Here is a 24,912-nt window from a genome sequence, read left to right as displayed (position 1 = left end):
TTTCTTGGCTACAAAAGGTCAGATCATACATATTTGTTTACTTCTGGTTGATACCTAGGCAGGCAGAGAGCTGCTCTCCTCCAGGTGACAAAGAAACTGTTAAAAAAAATGCAAGGAAGCTTTTCTAGTAATCTTTTTGTTAACTTTTGTTTGTAACTTCTAACATGCTGTAAGAAATTCTTAGAAATTTTGGGTTTGCTGTGTGGAGATGAAAGGCATACTTCCTAAATCCCATGTGTTGACTCCTCAAGTTAGAGCAATCTTTTGGATTATTTTGCAATACCCTTACACAATACTTACTCAACATGTCTAGAACAGGCAATTCAGAAAACATGTTTGTTTGCTTTTCTTTGTGCAGAGTTATGGTTTTCAGAAACAAATACAAAAACTTAAGACCTACAGCCAAAATTCAGGCAATTCTCCTCCTACTTCTACCTTGCCCACCAAACAAACCAGAAAAAACAAGGGGGAGAGAAAGTGTAAGGACGAAGATAGTGGTGAAAGTGAGACAAACGTGACCCAATATCTATATCTAGTGATTGCACCTGGCTTTATAGACCGTTAAAGGTGGAGAATGTGCTTAGAAATGGAAACTGTGGAGGTACACTTCCAGGACAATATCCTGCCTGTAGCAAGTGGAACTGTGCAGGGGACACAATAAAGATGACAAATAACCCAGCAGCCTGTTGTCAACCTTGAAACAGGGCTTGCCATGCCTTTTTGACTTTATTTGCTATACAGCCCTGTGTCCATCAGCTCTTTATCTTCACTATCCGAAAGTGTGTGGCTCCAGCAGCTGGACATCCTCCCTGTGCCATTTAGTCTTGCCCCCTGAAGCTCTTGGTTTCATAATGTCTCCCCTTGCTTTATTCCTCCTTGCTAAGGGGTTAGCCAGCCTTGGAAAGAGGACAGAGAGAAGTTTTCCTCAGTGTAGTTGTTTGCTGTGTCGTTTATAAAATTATTCTGAACAGTTGATTTTGTTTTCCTCTCTGCCTGGAGATTTGAAATGAAGTTAGTCTGTCACCTCACCAAGAGAAACTGGGAGATTGACTCAGATGACAGGCCAGGACATTACCATGGTCCTTGGACAATATTTAATATGTTGTTAATAACTTCATCAGCTAAAGAGCTTTCGTCAGGGCTTTGGGGGGCATATTTTTTACAGGTTTGTTTTTTGGTTTGGTTTGATTTTTTTAGTTGTGTGTTTTAATACCCTGGAATGCTTCATTTCTCTGAAGAGGCTGATTTATAAAGCAAACAGAAACATCTTCAGTTTGTGTGTGTTTTTTATTACTGCTACTATTCATAAATGTTGAGAAGCTGAAACACTTATTTTTTAAATTTTTGGATTGTGCATGTTTTTAAAAGAACAAATGAACAATTTTAAACACTACTTGTGGATATGTGGCAAAGGATGGGTCAGGAAGGCCTGTGAATGCCTTACCCATCTTACCTTACCCATCTTCATAGTGCTAGTATGCATTTGGTAGGATTTTTTTTGGGTGATTTTCTTCTAATAAGAAGTTTTGCTAAATTAATTGTTTGTCCTGTTCTGACTATGAAAGTGTCTTAGGCAATGTTTCTGTTTTCCAGTTGTACATGTATCAGCTGTTCCGGAGTTTAGCCTATATCCATTCCTTTGGGATCTGCCACCGGGATATAAAACCACAGAACCTCTTGCTGGACCCTGATACAGCTGTTCTAAAACTCTGCGACTTTGGAAGGTAAGTGCATCTGTAGCCTAAATCCTGGTGTAAATAACTTCCTTCACAGTGAATCTGGGTGCAACTGAATTTGTTGTTTTGAGAGAGAAGTTATCAGTACTCTGTTTTCCTCTCAAAATGAATTAATAGAGGGGGCAGGGAGAGGCTTGAAAAGGATATCAAGAGGGAATGAGTTGAGTCAAAGCCTGTTATTTATGCAGGTATTAGAAACATAAAATTAGCATGCCATCACATAAAGTACTGTGCCATGGAAAAATACAACCAAATATTAGGTTGAAATGTGTTTGGGGAAGAACAGACAGGCATAGTGGCATAGTAACCTACAAAGGCTTGTTACACTTTATTAGTCTACTTGTGTGTATGCCAATTCAAGTACTGTAGCAACTCAAGATCAGAAGCTGCACTTCTCATTGAAGCTCTTAGTGGATGTCTGTATCCTACTTTCCAACGGCACATTAATTTCCAGTATCTGTTCAAGTAAATCACCTCTGGAAGTCCAGCCCCATTTTAGAAGCGATACAGATATTTTAGTAATCCCCACTGAGACAGAAGACAGATTTCTCTCCAGGAGAGTTCAGTCTTTAGATTGTATTGTAACTTTGCAGACAAAAATAGTTAGGGCATACATGCGAGAGGTCATGGAAGCTGCTGTTGTTAAATTCACTTGCCTGTAGTGAGGGGGAGGGAATGTCAGATGATGGTTATTCAAGCAGTGTATCATCATGCCTGGTGGGTTTGGGAATCTCTTCCTCAGGTCTACCTGAAAGGTGTTGGAGCAAAATAGGAATTGCACTGAAACTCAAAAGTAACAGTGCATAAAAAGGTGGAACTTTCTCTGTGTTAACAGGAGGAATTTGTTGATTGTATTTTCTATATAGAACACAAAACTGACACTTTCTAAAGCAGGCTAAATGGGTGGTGGGAGTCCTTCTTCCCCAAAGACTTTCTGGAAGGCGAGACATTGGGTCTGGCTTCTTTGCCATGCTGTTGAGTTTAGGTCTGCTTAGTGAACCTTGTATTTCTGAAAGGGCAGTTTTGTCTTCCACCTCATTCCCATCTAATGCTTAGTGTTAAGAAAGAAGTACAGTATGTCCATAGACTCCAAATGTAGTGTGCTCTCATGATCCTTTATTTTCTTATGTTCTTCCAAAGGTAGTGGTTATGGCAATATTGTAGATAAAATTTTGTGGCCGATCTCTTGCAGTATAAATGAAGCCTTTCATATTAATTGTGGACATGAACATGTGACTACAATGGCAAAATTTTTTCCCTTTGTTGCCTCATAACACACCCCCTTAAACGGCAAAGAGCCAGAATATTCTGATAGAAATTAAAACAAAAACAACAAATCACAAGAAAACCCCGACCAACAAAACATTCAGTTCTGGTGCATGTCCAGAACTTTTGAACTTTTAAAGATAACTACGTTTGACTGAACCATCTTCTGTTCTCTTTTTCTTTCTAAACAAACCTTTGTACCTGACGAAAGACAGCTTCCAGCCAAAAATCCCACTCTTTTAACACCTAGATTGTAGTCGGACTTTCCTTTGCTATGTCCAGTATGAGGTAGCTGCTTAATGGATTTGGCTGATTTCATGGAGTCTATGGCTTGCATCAGCTTAGAAGAACGCGGTACTTGAGCATTTAAGAATTGAGGGTGGGTGAAGAGTGCCAAAGCTTAATGTTGGTCTGCACTGCAATATTGTAAAACTATCCAGTACTGAAATATTATTATTTTGTTTCTTTTTCAGTGCAAAACAGCTGGTTCGTGGAGAACCTAATGTCTCATACATCTGCTCTCGGTACTACAGGGCACCAGAGTTGATCTTTGGAGCCACCGATTATACCTCCAGTATAGGTAGGTATCTGTATTTGTTTAAATCTGTAGATAAATGTAAAGATTTCCAAAGATCTTGGATATAATCTCCAGAGGCAGAATTTTACTGCAAAAGGTTAGGTACAATTTCTTAATTAAATGCACGCATTTTGTAGATGGCTGCTCTGATTTCTGTGCCTTTGGAGATTTCAGAGTCAATGATATTAGGGAAGGGGCTTTTTTAGTGTATGGGGGAAATACCATTTCAAACAAAACATTTCCCAGGTTTCCAAGTAATTTTGCTATTTATTTTAAACACAGGTATGAGATTTGAAGCTGAAAAAGCATTGTGAGGACTTAAAATAACTGTAAAGAATTACTATGGAAATATCAACTACTGCTTCTGATATGCTATGATTTAGACATAAATAATTGTAACTTTTTTACTTGGCTTTTTAGTAAAGTGTTTTTAGTGGGAGGGAAAATGTGGCCTAATGATTGGCTTTAAACTCTCTTGACAATATGTTGTGTAAGACAATCTTTTTGACTCACCTTATTCTGTTAACTTTTACTGTCCTTCAGTCACTAATTTTGAACACAAAGAAGACTTGTGTCTATTACCTGGCACATAACTGTATGATGAAAACATGAAAATGTTAGGGAAGCTGGGGTTTTTGTAAAGGACAGAAACTCCAGGTTTTCTTACCATGGAGTCCTGTAAGTGAATAACAAGAAGAGAAGTAAAAAAATGAACCGCTATCTGTCAGCTGCTTGTGAGTAACTTCTTCAGATTTTTAGTCAAGATATTCCCAGGGCTGCTTTTGAGTACTAGTGCTAAAGAGATGGGATTTGGCTCTGGAGTTCCCCACTATTGTGCTAAGCATTTTCCTTGCTTATAGGCTTGAGTTGCTTAGGCAAGGCTTAATATGTCCAAAAAGATTTGGAGATCACTATCAAGTCTTGGCAGAATATATTTATAACCAGTTAAAGTATGTTTAAAGTTAGCATGTTCCAACTCAGTGGCTGGTGGGTTCCTTTCAACTCTGCAGTTCTTCGAAACTGGAAACATTCCTGAAGATTTACCTGCTCTCACTAATTTTTTTCCTGTTAGTTATTCTTCCGTATGTATTGTAGCAACACTTGTGTATCTCCCTAGTAGAAAAAAAAGAGGCAGAACTATAAGAAGTCTATGGAAACTAATGGCACAATAAAGATAAAAGAGCAGAACTTATTTAATGGTTGGATGCTGCCAAAAGTGGCAGCCCCAGCCCTACTCCTTCTTGTCCCTGCATACTCTAGCTCTCATGGTTGGCTGCTTAATATGCCAGATCAGTCTCAACTGATAAGAGACTTTCAGTTAGGTTAACTTTCTACTGCATTAGTGAGTTGAATCTGCATTACTGTGTAGTCTGATAAGCAGCAGAGCCCAGGTGAAAGCCAAGTGGTGGGAGCTTGTGAGTGAGATTACGGCAGCTGCTCCTGGTTGACATCTTGTCAGCTGAGAGCTAACAGATTGGCTCAGCTGTGTTATCAGAGTGTGCTGAGACAACTTGTTTCAGAGGATAGCTGCATAAAACAAGTATTTTAGGCATCACCAGAAGAGACTGCTTTATAGATAAGCCTGTAAAATGTCTCTTGCTCTAACTGCATAGTGACTTTAATGTCATTTCTTGCAGAACCTTTTTGAAGTTGCTTTTCCCATTTTTGTTTTCTTATCATAGAATCATCCTGGTTGGAAGGGACCTTGAAGATCATCAAGTCCAACCATAACCTAAATCCCCCTACCATAACCTGATTTACCCATTCAGTGCTTAAATCACGTCACTAAGCACTATATCTACATTTATTTGTATCTACATTTCTTTTAAATGCTTCCAGGGATGGTGACTCCACCGCCTCCCTGGGCAGCCTTTTCCACTCCTGATCTCTAAAATAGTTCTAATAAAAATATAATTCTAAAGTGAGGAGTCCATTTGCCACTTGCCAAAAACATAATGAATTTCAGTCATGGTTCAGACTTTCTCATGTTCCCTCAAAAAACCCATGTCCCCCCAAGGCCCTTTTCTGAAACTTGCACAGAATAGCTTAAAAATTAAGTTCAGCAGATACTCTTTCCTTCCTATTATTTTCTCCCTCCACTTCTTTCTCAAGAGAATCTGCATTTGAGAGCTGAGAAGTGATAAATGCTTTTTACAACTTACTTTGCAGCTTCTGTGTTCTGTTAATATATAAGAAAATCCAGGGGTTTGTAATGCTGCTGTTACCAGTGGTACTAAATACCACAGAATTCCTTAGTTCTTGCTAGATAGGCAGCTACAGCACTTAGTGAAAATTCTTCCCTATTTCACATAGGATTGCTCATGCAAACTCAACCAGCATTATTTGTGCACCAACAAACAAGCACAGGTAGGTTTCTTAAAAGGATAGAAGAAGGAAGATTTAATTGTCAGTACTTTATCCAGACCTCCCAAGTACAGGGAACTGTGAAATGGTTCAGTATTGTAATACTGCATTTTAAACTCTTTGCTTTTAATATAGACATGCTTGTGTTTTTTAGTTCTTGTTTTCTTCTGAATTGTTAGCACAGTAGCCTTTCCCTCTATAAAGTCTTTTTCTCTATATAAGAATCCACTTGCGTGTGTTGTAAGAAAAACTGAGCTTAAATGTAAGGTAGGGATCTTCCCGCTTCTGTTTAGATACACCATCTTAAAACTACATTAAAAATAAAAGAAATGAAGAATAAAAAGTGGTTTAAGTAGAACTTTTTTGTATGTTATCTGTGAGGCATTCAGGTGTTTTCTAAGGTTTTTCTTGTTGGGTAACGTTAACACAGAGCTTACAATGCTGCAATAAAATTGTAATTATTGGAAGTAATAAAATAAAACTAATTATTGGAAGTATTTCTGAACAAGTAGTGCTTTTTAAACATAAGCAGTGACACTGTGGTGGCCCAAGACTGACAACCTCCATCATGACCATTTCAGTAGCTAGTTGTCTTGTTTAGCACTGTAACCAGGAGTTGCATTAGGCTGTCTGGCTTCGTCTAGACTCTTTTAATATACAAGTTTGTCCTTGCAAAGTTACTTGCTTTTCAGTGTAGCAGAAATGAAGTTGTTTCCAGGATGTCTTTTCATCCTGGGTGTCACAACAGAACTGTAAACTGACTTTTAACTTCCAGGGTTTTGATTATTTCAAAGTGCATGACTGAAATTCTAACCCAAAAGATCCCTTTAAAAACAACTCAAGGGTTACAAGTGTTTGCTGCACTTTTGTAAAGTGCTGTATTAGTGCTGTATATAAATATGTATGATAGTAAAATTAGAATTGAAACACATTTACTGTACTTAAAGCCTCTGTGTGTGTCATCCAGGAGACATGGGTCTATTGTTAAAATAATAAGCTGGGAAGTTACCTGTTCAAGTTTTAAAATAATCCCTGTTGCCAAATAGCTACAAATTCAAGCCTACAATAGCTGCATCATCCACCTGCGTTACAAATGTAAAGGATTTTTCAGTGGTCACACACAAGCATTCACATCTCTTGGGTGCCTTCATACTTGTACAATTTAAGCCTTTGTGCACCTTTGACTGTGAATTCTACAAGTGTGTGCATGTCCCTAAGGCTTGCTGGGGATGGCATGTAGTTTTGTTCCTGCAGCCAATTTGCAGGAGTTTCTGGTGCTTCTTTTTTGTTTGTTGGGGTTTTTTTGTTGTTGTTTTCTTGTTTTTGTGTTTTTGGGGTTTTTTTCCCCAAAACCAAGCCCTTCAGCTGTCCTTTGACAGCATTTTGGCTGTATCTTCTTCCTTGAAGGTCTGTGTGTGCTGTGCCATCCCAGAGAATGTTGCTGCCATGCAGCTGGCTGCACTGGTCATATGAGTGCTGCTGCCCACTGAAAAAATGTGGGATGGCTGCCCACATTCCCCTGCCACATCCAGGGACAAACATAGGCACTGGAGCTGGGATGGGTGCAGATGTTTCTGTTGCCAAATGATCCTTTCATATAAAAAGAAGCTGTGCAGTTAAGGTCTACCCCCACAACATATATCTTTTTACTAGGTTAGCTGATGGGGCCCACCAGAAGGTGCGGGTACGTCTGATAACAGGGGTCTGCTGGTCTCTGCACCTTTTCTGTATCGCTGGACTGGCAGGAGTTGAGAGTGTTCCAGAGGGAACATTTATAGCTACTTCCAGGGAAAGACTGATCTATGTGGCTGTATTACTGGCTTCTCCTGGGGTGTCCAAAAATAAATATCATGAAGTTATTCATTCACTTTCCTAGCAAGCACTAAAATGGAGGGAGAGAATATTTTACCTCAGCAATCTGGAGCAGAAGCTCCTCTGGAGGCATGTATATTTAGGCTGTCTCAGGGCTTCTTGCGGAAGAACCATCACAAGGTGTGTCCCAAGCCTGTTACCAAACAGTGAAATGTATTTGCCTCTGATCTCAGATGGAACTTCCAATGTTGAAAATAAGCACAGGAATTAATTTTCTGAACTATTCTGTCATTGCAATTGCAGTTTCATCTCCTCATTGCAGAAATACAGGTGCTTAACTTTTGTTCCAAGTGCTGTGACAAGCATGGCTTTCCAGATGTTTTCAGGTTTCAGCCTTATTCTGTCTCCGTAATCTGTGCACCTGTGGTGGCTTGATCCGTAAACCTGCACTGACATAGCATGTGTATCCATAATCCAAAATTTTGCTCTAGTTTTGACACCCCCAAAAGTGTTCCAAACAGGCAGCAATGAAGAGCACTTTGTGCTCTGGCATTTGGCAACTAGAAGCTGCTGATTTTACGACTTCCTAAGGCTGCCTTTCTGGCTTCTGGTTTCTTCACTGCTAGTTTGTTTCCAGAGGAAATCAATCAAGAGCAAGGGATAGTGATGCAGAGATAGATAGCTGGGCTGGGGGGGCAGGGCAAGAAACTGTAGAAAGCAAACATGCCCCATAAAGTGTCAGATAAAGGGAAGGTCTTAATTTGAAATAGAGGGATGAGAGCAGGCTGAACTTTTTTTTTACTTCCCCCCCCCCCTCCACTTCCTTCAAATAAGTAGTTAGAGGAGCTGGAGCATAATACAATGAATGGTGCTCATGCTGAGAAGAGGGCCAGCTGCTCAGATTGGAAAGGCAGAGCTTGTGATCACAAAAATTAAATCAGTGTATAGGTAATTCTGTCACAAGTAACTGGAAATGGCCATTGCCACTAGTAGACCTAAAGCTAAGGAGTGTATTTTACAGGTTGTCCTGCTGGATACCTCTTCTTGAAGTAGAGATATTTTCCTTTTCTTACCTTTAATGCTGGAATGGCATTCAAAAGCAAGTGAATTATACAGATTATATTATTAGACAAGTTAATGTTCAGCTAACAATTGTGAAGATCAGTAAAATAATAGAAACTCAATTTAAGAAAAGTTCACCGTATAAGAGGCTATATGAATTTTTATGGGCTTTGCTTAGTGCAGGTAAAGTGATAATGGTATTTAAGTGTTCTTAAGTTTAGGAAAGATGCAGCATTTGCTACCATTATAATCTGTGAAAGCAAACTGAAGTAATCTTATTTGAAGGTTGCTTTTGGCTGGCTGTTTTATTTATTGTCCATATTGTTTAGGTTACATTTCACCAAACATTTGAAGCAAGTGGCTTTTTGCATACTTTTTTCTATATAAAATATGTAGCTTTCAGTATTTTCTTGTAAAATTTCACTTTGTCCCAAGTAGCTTGGCATAAAGATAATGTGTTGCCACCTTTGTTTTTCCGGTTAAGGCTCTTTGTTTATTAACTAGTTTAAAGCATGTGAATATTTTGTCTTAATTAAATTTCACATATTAAAAATAGTTCAGAAAATGCTCCTCCCATGGGAGCAGGTAGTTACACCACAAACTTGTTCTGAAGGATTATTAAACTATAGTAGTTAGTTGTGACTGTGCTGAGGCAGAAAATAGCCTTGGAAAGAGCTATCCAAAACTAGTACTAACTGCCTTATCTCTTCTCTCAAGTGGCATGTCGTTGAACATAGAATTCACTACATTGTTTACTTCAGGCTTGGGAAAAATGTTACCATCCAAATTTGGAAGATAAAATTTAAAACTCCAGGTTCAAAGGGAAAAATACCAAAACAAAACCAACACAGAACAAGCCATCATTGAGCCAAATTTTAGTCCTGTTAAAAGTTGATGGCATAAATTCCATCAAATTTCAGCAGAGCTGAAATTTCTGGGTTTCTTACATATTGTACATAGCTCACCAGAGTTGTATAAACACCTATGTAAATGGTGTTTTCTTTCCATCCCTGCTTGGAGAAGCTGAAGTTAGCCTCTGCCCTCTGGCTTTTGTTGAGGGTGCTTCAAGGGTTTGTTCACTTCCTTGCCCAGGGAACACTGCCCAAGTCCTAATTTGAAAGTCAGTGAAATTACACTCCTGGAAAAAAGTTGGGATTAAAAGTGCATGTTAAAAGTGCTAGCAAATAAAATAAAGAAGAACTATACAGACTTTTAATAAGGCCTTAAATCACCTGTTTTGGAAGATTTCACTGCATGAGGAAACAACTACGTAGGTTTCTGATGTATTTGTTATGTTTTATGGATTAAACCCATCACAAATACCACAAGTATTCCTTAGACTTACCCAGCTATTTCATCATGTCCCTGCAGCCTTTTTTGTCCTCTGTCCCCCTGCAATGCCTCAACTCTTTCACATACTCTCTACTAGTTTTGTTTGACCTTCTTCCTTGAGCAAGGACCTGCACATCCCCTGGCTTGTTTGCAGCCACAGTTTGGCAAGGTTGGGGCTAGGCCTGTGTGTCCTGCAGGGACTGAGCCATCCTGTCCTCAACACCAACACTGATGCATGCTCTCCCCACTGTTTTTACAAAACTTCTGCAATGGATTTGAGACTTAGGCCTTTCAGGCTTGTCCAAAATTGGCTAATGGAATGCAAAGGCATTTAGGGAGACTGGAAAAGGATAAAACAATACCAACAGTGCCAACTGCATTGGGTAGCCAGACCATAAGGTTATTTAAAACAGTTTTTAAAAGCCACAGTCAAATTTGAAAAAAATCATGCTAACGTAGTTTCAAAATTTTAAAAGGAAGTGAGTTGTGAATGCTGACTTACTGTCATGTGTGCTTTGGGTTTGTGTATGTTCTGTCAAATACTTTTCCTTCCAATAAATGTTTCTTTTTCAGTCTAAAATAAGCATTGCAGTTGTAAATAATTATTACAGCTTTGGAGTACCACTTGTTTTGTACGCTTGGTGTAAAGGACTTGGCTTTTTCAAAACTCTTCAATGTTTATGTACACTTTTTACAGTTACAGTTCTCTGCTTAGGACATTTCATCTTTCTTCAATACTTCTGAAGAAGTCTGTGCTATCTGTTGAACTGTTGTGTAATTTCCTATAAACCTAGTGTGTATGAGATGACATTAAAAGTGATTGTTTACGTAATTTTTTGGTATGTGTTGGTCCAACAGCAGAAGCTATCAGAGAGATGTTGATTAGCAGTCTGATGCAATTAATGTTCTTCATGTAATGCCACCTTCATTTGCTGCCCAAAAGAGATCTTAGCACTTAGGTGGCCATATCAGCTTTTGTTCAATAGGACTAAAAGATCAAAAAGTGTAACCTGGTTTATTTGCTTGTTGGAATTCAAGACTCAAACTTCAGATTACTTCAGGTTGCTGTTGATATTTTAAGTAGTTACTTTTTAGGATAAACCCTGATGTGATGTTTGTGGTAAAGCATTACATAAAAATGCATCCATTTGACTTTCAAAATCATTCAGCTGATTTTGAAAGCTGCAGTAATGAGCAGTGCTTTTTGTCTGCTGTGTGTTAGTTTGAATGGAACCATGTCTGTCTTGAGAAGAGGGGGAAGTATCTTTGCAGAGCCCCTCTCATTTAGAAATGGGGGAAGGAAAAGCCTATTCTAACTTGCAGGTTATTTTGTTATCAATCTTGAAATCATGAAAGGCTTTTTGGAATTATTCTTTGCATCAGTCTCTAGTGGTTGTGACCAAGTGATAACAGACTGCTTAGAGGTTTGTCAGAGAGGTTCTCCTTACACAAACCTTTAACCATCACTGGCTGCAGCATTTTGTGTATCCTGCTTCCCAATGGTATAGTTTAAGTACATCAAGGCATTAAAGGATCTCTGTTGTAGTGTAGATAACTTTGCGTTGGAACATTCTTCAGACGAGAAATTATCTGCATTTTCAGTTGTGGTGGTGCTACTGTTATTTTGCAGGTGAAGGTTGTCCCATAAAAGTAGGCAAGAGTTCGAAGAAAGATGGGTGGAGGGGGCTGTTTTTGTTCTTTTCCCTTTTGCAGCATTATAGAGTTTCAGGCGTTAACAAATCTTTACTGATTGCTTGTTTGAGGTTAGACTTCAGTGTAAGGTTTCAGATACACATGGAACAAATGATGCCTTTCTAGAAATCTTACAGTCAATCCATTTTTTTTTGAGAAAGTTGTCTCTGCACTTAGGTGCAAAACTTGTGTGTTGAGCAGCTTAGGCTTCAGTATTTGGTGTGCAGTTACAGCAGATTCTCACAAACATCTGCTGTGGAGTGTTTACTTCATTTGCTTTGTTAGATTCAAATTAACTACATTTCAAAAATAAAATGCTATATTCTGTAGTACACTCAGATACATTCTTAAGTTGCTGTTGTAGTATTGAATTGTCTTATTTACATGTAAGAAGATACACCTGTAATAGATTATGAAAATTTTCTTTATAGGATTGTAGAGGAGTAGCTACAAGCTACAACTTGGGACTTTTGGTGTATGTGTGAAAATTAGTTGATGGCTTCTTTGCTGGATGCTGTTGACCTGACCTATGACTTGGAGTTCTGTTGTCTAGCCAAGCTTGCAGATGGAATTGGAGTAAGGATTAGGTCTTGATGTGAGTTGAGAGTCTGTCTCCAGAATCCTTTAATCATCATCTACTGTGAGATACAAATAATACTTGCTGTACTGGTTCATCTGCTCGTGTATATATGCTTTCAATATATGGATGAAAAATTGAGTCAATTAAACATTCAGAAACGGTAAAAACATCAGCTGTTGTGGTAGATGATAACTATGAATCAGTGCATTATCAGTGTGATTTTAAAACAACACAGGATTTGGGGAAATTATTAATTTTCAGATGACAAGTGTTCTCTGGTCTTTTACCTACATGTCTATGTAATATGGCATTTAACATTATTTTACAGTTATTGTCTCATGGTTTGATTTCCTAAGGCTGTCTGCCCTCCATTGCGTTATGCCAGATATGTGTTTTCTTTAGTTGTGTTATATACAGTATTAAACATAGCAAAGAACAAAGTAGATAGCTTAAAACAGCTAGTTTTATATAAATGGCCTAATGCATGCTTTTTACTAATGCCTTTCCCTGTCTTCCACTTTCTGCTTTTCAGATGTGTGGTCAGCAGGCTGTGTATTGGCTGAACTGTTACTAGGACAACCAATCTTTCCAGGTGACAGTGGTGTGGATCAGTTGGTGGAAATAATCAAGGTATGGAATTTAAAGTTATTTTTTGACTACACTGTTCTTTGGGAATTAAAACATGCCTTGTTATAACCTTATTAACATATATATTCTGTCACCATTGTACAGGGTGTTGCTTGTAAACTGTGTTTGAAAACACTTACTGAGCTTTTTTGAGACCTTTATTATCTTTATGCCCCTCTTGCAGCCATGCATAGTGATATATAATATTTTAATTATATAGAGGTTTTTTCCCCCCCTCTTGAAGGATTGCACTTCCAGTGTGCTCAGAATACTGAGCCAATGTTTATTAATGTATGATTCTCATTCTTGAAGAATCTGGCACCTTTTCCTTTGTTGCATGCAATTAGTACTTGGCTTTGAAAACAGTGTTATTAAATTTCCTTGAACCAGATTCTTCACATATGTAGAATTCTTCTATTCTTCCTTCCCTCTAGCAATTTGAGGTGAAGGGTGAGAAAGGGCACTCCTTTTTGCAGATGAAGAATCAGGAAATGTAGGGCAAAGATACCTTTCACCTGAAGAGTCTTGTTTTTCAATTGAAAAAGACCTAATATTTCAGAATACATAACATTTATGTATAATTTATTTTCAAATACATCTTGATTGATTTCGTTTGGTAAGCTATGTATACTCTGTGATTCTCAAATTAGGGACATGAAGCTCAGCATGTTCAAGTTGGGTCAGTTTATATAAGAAACACCAGTGGAAAAGGAGAGTTGCTGATGATGGCACAAGTTTTATTCTTTTAAGAAGTGTCTTGGAGCGGTGTGCTGTTCCCTGCTGCGCTCGTTTTGTGAGTTGTGAAGTGGTCCTTGTGACCACTGTAGATGGCCAGAGTTCGGCAGAAGTTTGTGCATTTGCCTTTGGATGTTTTCAAGAAGTCTTGTTCTGTTTCCTGATTAATATCTGCAACCCTGAGAAACTACATCTGATGAGTTTTTATAAATACAACTGTTTATACCACCATGACAATCGTCCTTCTGTGGCTCAGTCAGAAATCTGAGAGTAGAAATGCCTTATCAGCAAAACCAAAGTGCTCTGCCGTACCATTGCTTTGACTTTAACAATGTGGAAGAAAAATAAGCAGGAAATAGATGTCCTCTCATTATTGACATGCTTTCCAAGCAGGGAATCTGGTTTGGTTCAAAGTTTGCAAGAAGCTGTTATCAGTTGGACCTTTTCATTTCTGTGGCATAGGAAGTAAATGTGCAAACTAGCAATTTTATAGCATGTATGTGCTCTTATTGTGATGATTTTGCATTGTATACGCTTGAGTTAACTTGTATTGAAGCAGAGGAGTACTTAAATAAAATTGCTGATTGCCTGTGTACCACCTGTGGTTTCTTTAAATGCCATTGCCTTAAGTGGTGGTGATAACTTTTTATTGACCAATTCATAGCTAAATACATAGTACTGGCAAACTAGTGTCATTTCTCATTTCAACTGAAGGAGTACCCAGTGTCGAGGCTTGGATTTCAATAAATTACAACTTGAGATCATGATTTTCACCTCCACAGATGCAAGTTTCTGAATAACTTCTTTACATGTAGAAAGCGGGATACTGAATGATCATCTGGAGTTTTTTCACCTTCTGCTAGATATGTAGCCTCTCATGCGTATTTACTTAAATGCAAAGATGACTCAATTTTATAGTAAGCGTGGTCGATTCAATTAAAAGGTTACAGTACCAAGGCAGTATGTTTAAGGAAAGTGTAAGAGAACAAATGCTGTAAATCTTGCAGTAGTAAAGGATGTTCACTGAATTGTTAAGGAAGTATAATGGAAGATGTGAGCCCAAATGGATTGGTGGCATGAATACTTTTCTGCCTGTATATTTGTTACTCAGACAGCATGTATTCTTAAGGCAACATAAGAAGAGAAAATGCTCTGCAACAGTGGGCTGTTCTTCAATGGCCTTGTCTACCAAATCTTGTATCGTGAAATTTTATATAAACTATTCAGAAAAACCCTAGCAGAAGGCTAACGTGAACATACAGAGAGGGTTATAATTGAGAATATTGCATTTAGAAATCAAGAGCTATGAGAAATTGTCCAGGAAAATGCATGAACTGGGAAATTAGGTGCTTCTCTTGTGATGCCATACCCACCAAGTAATTCTTATAGTTGGAGTGGAGGGAGAACAGCATGTTCACCTCAGATTTCAAGTATTTTTTCCTTTTGAGAATGAGTAAAAAGGAGAAAGTGAGAGCCTCAATTTTCTGTTCTGACAGCTCTTGGCAGGGATCTGTCTCATCTACTACATATTCCTTAAAAGTAACTAATAGTCAAATTGAGCAGACTTGTTTTTCAAATCTGCAAAGAAGCTGTGAAGCATTCTGCTCTTCTCCGCTGCTAGAATGATGCTTAAATTCGACTTGGATTTGAAAGGTTTATTGAGCGAGCTTTGGTTTTGCAGCCTCAATACAGCTGAAGACACTGGCAATTCTGCAGCATAAAAATTACCAGAAATGTTAAGTCTTGGGCACAACATCTAAAACATTAGATTGTGTAAGATTTCATTTAGAATACAGTTAATTTTTAAATTATTCCTACATATGGTATCCAACTCTTCCATTTGTTGCCATGGAATATTACTATTTCAAGCTTTTATTGTAACACAGATTGGCTGTAGGAGAAGCAGAGCCGTGGGGCCTGCCACTTGTAGAATGGCAGTGAGCTTTGTAGACAGTTGCAGGTTGGGACCTGTGAGCTGCTGTTTGATTGTCTTGGAGTTCCTGCTTTTCAGATAGCTTCCTTGGAACTATATGTCTGAAACTCAGGGGCTGGAGAAAATTTTGTATTTTAAATTCCCAAAAAGGGCTATAGTTAAAAAAATAATTTATCCACACATTTGGAAATGCATCTAACTTTCATACCTTAAATTTAACTTGATTCTGTTGCAAGAGAGGTCGACTTAGAAACTCTTCTGCTCGTTCTATCAATTCCAGGTGACTGAGTCACAATGACTCTTGTAGCATTTTTTGACCCAAGTCAATTTTTTTAGTTTGCTCTTCAGTTGCTTACTCAGCTTTGATTATTCAGAGTTCATTTCACAACACAGCAATTGAATGCTACACTTGGCTGTGAAGTTTTTGCATTAGGCTGGATAATGACATTAAACTTGTCCTCCTTTCTTTCACAGCTTTTTATTACATCCCCTCAGTAGCTGCATGCCTGACATCCTTAGTCCCTTGCTGCATCAGAAGCAATTTTTTACTTTTGTTAGATTTTTATTTACTTTCAGCAGTCTTCACTTAGTTTCATTTCAAAGCAGTCTTGCAAGATGTTCTCTATCTGGTTGCACTTGGAGTTTCTCCAGGCCTGTTGCATATTGGCAAAACTGCTGTAAAAAACTGTGCCCCTCCAGACCCACAGCATCATGTTTGTGTAAATCAAAACAGCCCTTTTTAGCTTCTTTTTCCCTTCTTCCTGTTTCTTTAAAGACAGCCTTTCCAGATGTTCTCAGTCTGGCTGAAGGAGGGAGATCTTTGTCACTTAGCCCTGACAAAAATGATATTCAATACAGAGAAATGCTGTCTTGGAGCTCCATCTGAAGAAATAATTTAACCCAAATAACATTCCTCTTGAATACTTACACTACTACAGAAGACAAATCACGTGCTGTGCTTTTCCAAAGTTTGATCTTGAATGGTGACTATTCGTCCTTATTTTTAGCTCTTTGCTAGCTATTTCAAACATTAGGTTATCCCATCGCTGGGAATATCTCGACTGAGTAAGCTGATATATTCATTAAAATTCATGCCCCTACTGGCTTTCAAGTGACATCTCCTTCAGAAGTGTGCTCAGTTTCTGAAGCAGGCACAGTGGCAGTGCAGGTTTCATCAGTGGTCACATAAAGGAATTGCATATGAGCAAGTATTACAGTTCAGAGAGCAGTCATATAGTCCTGTCCTTGGTGGAAGGGTGAAACCTCCACTCCTTCCTGGAACCCAAGAGAGTTGCAGTTGCCACTTCCCTATTTAAAATCCACTGTGCAAGTGGGATACAGCTAGATACAGCTCAAAAGAAGGAGCTTTCAGACCACGAGGGATTTTTTTTTTGAAGTTCAGTGAGGGCGGACTCCTCCATAAATCCTTGTGTGATGGCCTGAGGTGCAGCAGCATTGTCTGTGGGACTGCTGTGCCCCTGCGACAGCATGGGTGGTGGAGGATCCCTGCTTCTCCACCAGCTCTGCAGCACCCCAAAACCATCAAGGGAAAACTGGCTGGGTTTTCTCCCCCTCCCCCAAAACTAAAACATCTTCAACCACAGTTCCCAAAGACAGCAGTTACTCTTTATTCCACTTGCAAAAGGAGAATCTCAGAAGCGTAATGGGTTTGTTTTTAAGGTAATAATTATCTTGTGATTAGTACCTTCCCCCTACTCCCCTCAAAAATGGAGGAAAAAAAATAATTTTATCAGAAGAATGCAGCAGCAATAATTGTCAGAGCAGCCCTGGGACACGGGGAAGGCAGCATCTGTCCATCTGTGTTGTATTTACCAGAATTTTTTTTTTTCCATATGCTGCAATCTAGAGTATGAAATGCATCAACCAACTTGTGAAAACTACAGGAAAGGGTTGGGTTTGTTTGTTCAGGGTTTTTGGATTCCTGCTGGACTGCGCTGCTGTTCCTTGCAGTAAAACTGGCATTTTGTTGTAATTTAGGAGAAATAATAAAATTATCTTCCTGTAGCCCTCTGAGTTAGCAGGAGCAAGGGGACAAAATACATTAAAAGACAAACTCAATAGTATCAGGAATCCTATCCATGTGTAACTTTTAGGTCTCTGACAGTTTTATTGAGCTGAATGCTAAGTATAGACTGCAATTATAATATATGGCTCATGCTCAAATGTCAAGGTACTATTTTGGGCTCAGTTTTTGAAATAAAATAAATTCAATTGCAGTAGTAAATGCGAAGAGAGGAGCCATCTCTTCCGGTAGAATAAGCAGTAGGAGAGCGTGTTTTATTTTATTGGATATGGTCCTGCTCTGAGGACCTGCCTGCGTCTGACACGTGCTTTCACATGGGTCCTCTCTCCTTACCCCTAAGGGAAGTCTCCTGGCATTTTTTTCCCCTGATGTCCCTCCACATCACAACATGGCTGTTTCTGTGCCTCACGTAATTCATCACTTCCAGTGCTTGCAGGCAGGCACTGTAAAAACCTTGATGAGCAATTATATTTATGACAGTGGTGACAATGGGTTTCTCCCTCTTCCTGGCATGTAGCTGCTCTCATGTTTGTGAATAGAAGAGATCTCTATATTTAGTTGGCTTTCATTTTGTTTGACAAGGGAGTATTTTTGAAAGAAACTGTATATTGAATGGGTAAATTTATTTTATTTTCCACCACAGACCTCTTGAAGTACTATTCCAAAGCTGCCCCATGTTTACTGCTTGAGATGCCCACACTGTGAATTTTTTTAAATAACTATTTGGCACAACTTTCTGAAGAGATGCAGGCATGTTTGCAGAAATATTAATTATGCCATCTGGTAAGCTATACACACCAGACTTTCTGGAGCACATTTTCATTTAAACTTGCATCGTTTTCCCAGACAAGGTCACTATGCCACTGCAACCATGGCTTTCTAGAGACTTCTGTTTTAAATAACTACCTTTTCCTGTCTCTAGTTCAGTGGTTACCAGCCAGAACTTCTGAACCATAAGTGTCCCCTAAGTTTTTTAACTTATTTTTATATTTTGGCAAACATTTGGCAGTATCAATGGTTGTCAGAAAGGACCTTTATTCCCCTGGGGGTTATTGAGAGGCTTCCTCTTGCTCTGATGTTGCAGCAGTGTGAGTTTGTTCATAAATAACTCAGCATAATTTTGCTCAGTGAAGCCAGGTGTGGGCAGCAGCTGTCCTTAGTACTGGGCTGTTACTAAGGTGTCTTTTGGAGCTGAATATCAGTCCTCTTTCTCCTATGAAAATTTGATTGCAACAACATAAAATGAAAAACTATGAAATTTGTAATAAAATTCAGGGCTTATTCCAGGTTCATGTAGCTCCTCTTGTTTGGTAAGAATTACGCTATTGGGAGCCTGTAGCTTTTATTTGATTGACTGAAATATATACTGTTACCCTACCTTCATGAACTGTGTTCCTCGAATAGAAATTATTTGGGGAGCTTAGTGTATTACAGATTAATGTCAAGGAAAAATTTTCCAGAAAATACTAGTGAAACCGGTTCAGGTTTTTTTCTTAAGAGAATCAAAGCAGTGTCTATCTTCTCAGCAAGTGTATCCTTTAGTTAATCTTTGTAGATAATGTTTGTTTATTTGTATCTAAGAGATGATGATGACAATCAGGAATAAAAAGCAAGACTGGTTGACCTGTTGTCTTCAATTGCAGAGAGATCCCTTGTAGATCCATGTAGACCCTTTTAATTCATTCAGAAATTTAGTCTTCATTCCAGATGCAGTTGATTCCATCAGACAAGTACATTTTTATTATTATAGTACTTAACTCTGGTTTGGTTCTTATTGGTTTTGTTGTTTCGGTTTTTTTAAACGTGCACAATAAAAAAAACCCAACTTATTCCTTGACAATATCAGCTTCATAAGACTGTCCCCAAGAAGTAGAATAGTTTGTGTTCATCTGCATGGACCTGAATAATTCAGTATTGGACACTGTATTTCTTAAAATCTCTCTGACCTTTGCAAGATCTGGTGGGATCTCACCGGTGTACAGAAATACCTGAAGGGAAGGTGTAAGAGGGAGACAGGCTCATTTCTTTGGCGTGGCGTGACAGGACAAGAGGCAGTGGGCACAAATTAAAACACAAAATTCAGTCTGAACACAAGCAAATGATTTTTATTGTGATGATGGTCAAACACTGGAATGGGTTGCCCAGAGAGGTTGTGGAGTCTTATCCTTGGAGATACTCAGGAGCCATCTGAACATGGTCTTGGGCAACCAACTCTGGCTGGCTATGCTTGTGCAGGGGAGCAGATTACTTCCAAAGGCCCTTCTAACCTCAACCATTATGTGATTCTTTGAAACCTCTTTCCAAGGAACGTCTGCTTCATAGTATTTTCAGACTTGATATAGCAAGAGCTGCTTGTTTTATGGAGTAATTCTGCCAAAAATGCACAAAATAATTATGCTTTTCTGTTGCATTTCAAACAGAAGGAGCTGTCACATTCATGATTTTGTTTCAAAGGAGAGGTTTGCCCAATTTTTGCAATCACTTAAATGATTTCTGTTACTCACCAAGGTTACTTGAATGTATTCCTAATCTACTGAAAGCTCAGTGTGAGTCACTGAGGTACAATTTCAAAATCATGTAGCAAACAGTGTTGGTGCATGGTGGTAGGGAGAGAGGTCCACTACAGGAGCTCTTCAGATGTGACAGGTGCTGGCACAATTTTGTAGCTTATCACTTTATTCGTTCCACACTTTTCTTCTGGATTGTAATTTGAGTTTGACATAGTCTTCAAAGCTTCCATTCTTCTTCCTATATAATTTTCTTTCCTCTTTTTTCCTTTGATCTGCCTTAAGGACAAATTAAAAGCACAATTTGGCTTTACAATCCAGAGAGAACGAAGTAAATACACTGAGCAGCTAATATAAGTCACTTTTACTTTTGTACAGTTATTTTGTGTGTCAAAGGCTGCTATGTAACTGAAAGGTCAGGCCCATCCCTTCTTTCAGCTAGTACTGTGCCTCTTCAGTACCTTCTTTTATAAGCATTCATGAGACCTTAGGAGCTGTTGCTTAGATGCCTGTGCTTGAGCTTTGGAGTTGCTCCCTTCCATCATATGGAGTAACAGCTGTGTCTTCAGTGAAATGTATGGATAGATATTGTCCATGGGTCCTTCCATGAAATTGCCCTTGCTTGTCTTATCTGAATTCTCTCTAATGCTATAGGCAGTCCATGAATAAAGTTTTTTGCACTGTGTAGTCTCCTGTTCTGAGTAGCCTTTGGAACTGAGCCAGTTTGCTGAATTTTGGCTGAATATATTAAAAATAAATATATATTTTTTGCCTCTTCTTAGGTGGAGTATTAAAAGAATTTTTAGAGGAAGAGGATGATAAAGAAAGTAAACATGCTTTTGAAAAATTCCTGTTTCTACTAGGGAGGCCTGAAAAATTAGCCTTTAGAAATGACGGGAGAGCAATACAAGTTACCCATAATTTTTCAGGAAGTTCAATTAACTAATCAAAATAAATTCCAAGGTTTTGAAAATTGCTTTTATCGGGATGAAATTAATACTCGCAGGTGTGAGATCCCCTCATGTCTTAGAACTGGAAAGCTTTAAGATCAATGGTCATCAAAGCTTTGCAGTATGGCAGCTGGGTGGCCAGTGCTCTGGGGGGAGCCAGCTGGAAGACCAGAAGGGAAAGGGCACATTTTCCTTTTGACTTTTCTTTTACTTTGAAATTTGAGCAAAATGTAAGACACCCTCTTCTCTACCACCTGAAAGCCCAGAGTTTTCAGGCAGGCACCAAGAAGGCTTTTGTCAGCTCTGAAGGTAACCCTTGGCTTTTGGGTAGCAGGGATTTAAATCCTAGTTAGTGATAGGAAGGTAGGAGTGATGTGATCATTCTTGCACAACTTGTCAGTTAAATCTGTTATGCAAGAAACAACTGTCTGAACAAGATGTGGGGTTTTATTTCCTCTGCTGCTGCTGTTAACCTAAAAGCCTGCTTTGTCCATAAATATTTTAGTTTGTTGTACAGGTAGTATTTTGAAGAGTAAAGAGAAACCAAGTTCCTTTCATAATACCTCATAGTTTCTCTGTTGCACAAATTAATTAAACAGTGATACTTGCTCATCTACCCCCTTACCTGTCTCTTTAGAACACACTAGTGTAATTTCCTGATGGTGACGGTAAATTCACTGATGGTTACAGTGCAGTCTCATGAGATGAGGCAATAACATTAGGTTAATCTGTATAGAGGAGATTTGTGACAGGGCGAGAGTAGCATGACTACAAAACTACAGAAGGAACCTGAGCTCAGCATAAGGGAGAAAAAATGGATACCCAGTAACTGGATGCAAGCAGGAAACAATGGGATTCCTTGAACATGCTTTGCAGTTTTTCATATATAGGTAGAAGACAGTGGTTCTCTTAAGCTTAATGCTAACTGAACAGAAAACACTAATGCCATATTGTCTGGCTTATGCCCTAAAGGGATTTCCAGAATCCCTTAAAAAAATCTATCCACTCCTTCAAATACATCTATGATTGTGTTTTATTTCTTATGCATCTACTAATTTGCATGTATAAACAACATCATGCAAATTCTATGAAAGAGGAATATAAATTAATTCAGGTAAACCAGGGGTGGTGTGCATTTTGGGTGCTTCCAGGTTAGGTTTTAAAGTAAATCTATCTTCTACATGGAAATACTGGGGGAGGGACACCAGAAACCACTACCAAGATCCACATGTTTCTAATCATGGGGGGAACTCTGTGTGGCTCCCATCAGCAATAACTGCCTGACCTTTTAAGCTTGTCAGAGGGCTAGAGGGCTGTTGTTCACGACTCATAAAATGCAGTCTGTGCTACTGGTCTGATCCTTAATCAGCCATATGCAGGGAGCTGCAATCCCTGAATATGTTCAGCAGTGCTCTTTTATAGCAGTCTTAATTAGAGCAAACTCTCTTCCCCATTGAAGTATCACTAAGTTTGAGAAAGATGCTTGAATTTTGTGAAAAACTGTAGAAGATAATTAAATTTTTGACACTGGACTTCACTTATGAACTGAATTGCTAGCAAGAGACTTCTGAAGTTGGAGCAAGGACCAGAAAGATGATTAAGGGTCTGGACCATCTGTCACAGGAGGAGAGGTTGCAAGAGCTGGGACTGTTCAGCCTGGAGGAGAGAAGGCTTGGAGGGCGGGGTGGGGAGGGGCAGGAGTGGTGGGTCTCATAAATGTGTATGAGTGCCTGCTGGGAATGAAAAGCAACAGCATCCAGGCACTTTGATGGGACAAGAGGCTACAGCACAAAGTAAAACACAAGAAACTTTATTTGAATGTAAGAAAACACATTTTTGCTGTGAGGATGGTCACAGACTTGAGCAGGTTGCCCAGAGAAGTTGTGAAGTCTCCTTCTGTGAACATGCTAAAAACCTAGCTGGACATGATCTTGGGCAACCTGCTCGAGCAGATCCTGCCAGATCAGGAGATCAGAAACTCCCAGGAGGTGGCCCCTTCCAACATAAATGGTTCTGCAAAAGTTTTGGGTTTTTGTTTTCAACAGTATATTAACCTACTAGTAACACAGATTGACTTTAGTTGTCTCAATAGGTTATACTGCACTTTTTATTACCATATGAAACATATCTAAAAAAAATTGCCTTTTTTCTCTCTCCTTTCTAGGTTCTGGGAACGCCTACAAGGGAGCAAATTAGAGAAATGAATCCAAACTATACTGAATTCAAATTCCCCCAGATTAAGGCACATCCATGGACTAAGGTGAGTCTATGAACTGAATAATCAAGACATATGGGCTGAAAGTAATCAAGGAATTTGGTTTGTTCAATGGCTTGGTAGTTTTCAGTGTAAAATGTGTGCCTATAACTAAGCCGGGACCTGGTCACTTTTGATTTAGAGAAGGAGAAGAAGGTAGTGGAGCAGTGCACTGTAATATCTATTGGTTTGGTTTTTTTGAGGTTTGACTATAGGTGTTTTGTCTTTTTTTTGTTGTTGTCTTTTTTTTTTTAATGGTGTGTGTTCAATAGCAGATTACAATTTATCTAAAACCTATATGCTATAAATTGATGTGCACAGAAGTCACTTAATACTGAAAAAGTGTTCCAGTGAAGTGTGTGACACTTTTGTAATGCTATTGCATAACGTGACAATGAGGGCTGACAGTCACTTTCTTAACTAGTTCTCTCATAGATATTACCATGTTTGCACTCCTGTAGGTGTGTTGTTGAGGTGTTGTTTTTGGTTTTTTTCTTCAAGTTACTTCTTAAGACATCTTGTTAGCTAGCTTGCACAAGGAGACACTATTGCAGTGCATGCAGACAATATTATAACCTCCATGATCAAACAGGAAACTGCTAGCGTTGAAACAAATATATTGCCACACAAGCTGTCTTCCATATGTCAAGGAATGATGAATATTTGACTTGGGATAGGGCAACAGTAATTTAATTAGCCTCTTGGATGTGGAATAAGTTAAATGTTGAGTATTAAGGAATTGAAGCCTGGGTAGTTAACATTTTGCTGCTTGAGAAATCTCTGATATAGCTGCAGTATATTCTAATCATAACTTAAGGTCTCAGGTTTCCTTTTGCTAAGAAAATAATGTAAATGCATGGAAGAGTTGCATTCTTAGCTGAGCGAATGTCCAGGTCAGATTCTTTGGACCAAATGGTCTTTCTTTGTAGTGGCAGCAACTTCGGATAAACTAATTAGAGCTAATTGATAGCAGGCCACATACCTGATAGGTATATGCCAGACTAGGCATTGCAAGTCACTATCTTTGTGACGAGTTCTCCAATGGGTTATGCACCACTTTAATTCTTCTTTTTCTGCACTAATCCCTGGTGTGTGTTTCCATATCGGAGTTTCTTTTTGTGTGTTGGCTAAGTGATTTATAGTAGTGAGAGTATATATAGTATATATAGTATATATATTTATAGTATGAGAGGTGAGTAAATCCAGTGAGGCTTTTTAATACTTTGTTACCAGGAGAAAAAGTTAAGGTAAATTAAATCCCTGGGAGTTGCTCTCTTGAGTTTTGAATTGCATCATGGTAAAAGTCACAAGAAATAACTTTTAGTAAGTCACTAATAAGTGACTGAATAAGTTTCTAAATCAATCCAAAAGCCTTATAGCACTGATTATTAGGGTTGCATTTGAATTCCTGCAGTGAAGATGTTTGGATTAGAGAGGGTTA

General features: G+C 38.7%; 1 protein-coding gene across 2 annotated transcripts in view; it reads left to right on the top strand.

The window, feature by feature from the left end:
* GSK3B (glycogen synthase kinase 3 beta) overlaps positions 1-24,912 on the top strand; it is a 153,717-nt gene that overhangs the window by 100,744 nt on the left and 28,061 nt on the right. For both annotated transcript variants that reach the window (XM_051615268.1, XM_051615257.1), the window contains exons 5-8: positions 1,594-1,724; positions 3,476-3,582; positions 12,954-13,051; positions 23,382-23,477. In XM_051615268.1, coding sequence (XP_051471228.1) covers positions 1,594-1,724; positions 3,476-3,582; positions 12,954-13,051; positions 23,382-23,477 — 432 coding nt within the window. The remainder of the gene's footprint in view (positions 1-1,593; positions 1,725-3,475; positions 3,583-12,953; positions 13,052-23,381; positions 23,478-24,912) is intronic.

This window comes from Apus apus, chromosome 1 (assembly GCF_020740795.1).
Source record: "Apus apus isolate bApuApu2 chromosome 1, bApuApu2.pri.cur, whole genome shotgun sequence".
NCBI lineage: Eukaryota > Metazoa > Chordata > Aves > Apodiformes > Apodidae > Apus > Apus apus.
Note: the sequence above shows the minus strand (reverse complement) of the source record. Positions and strands in the feature narration are given on the sequence as shown.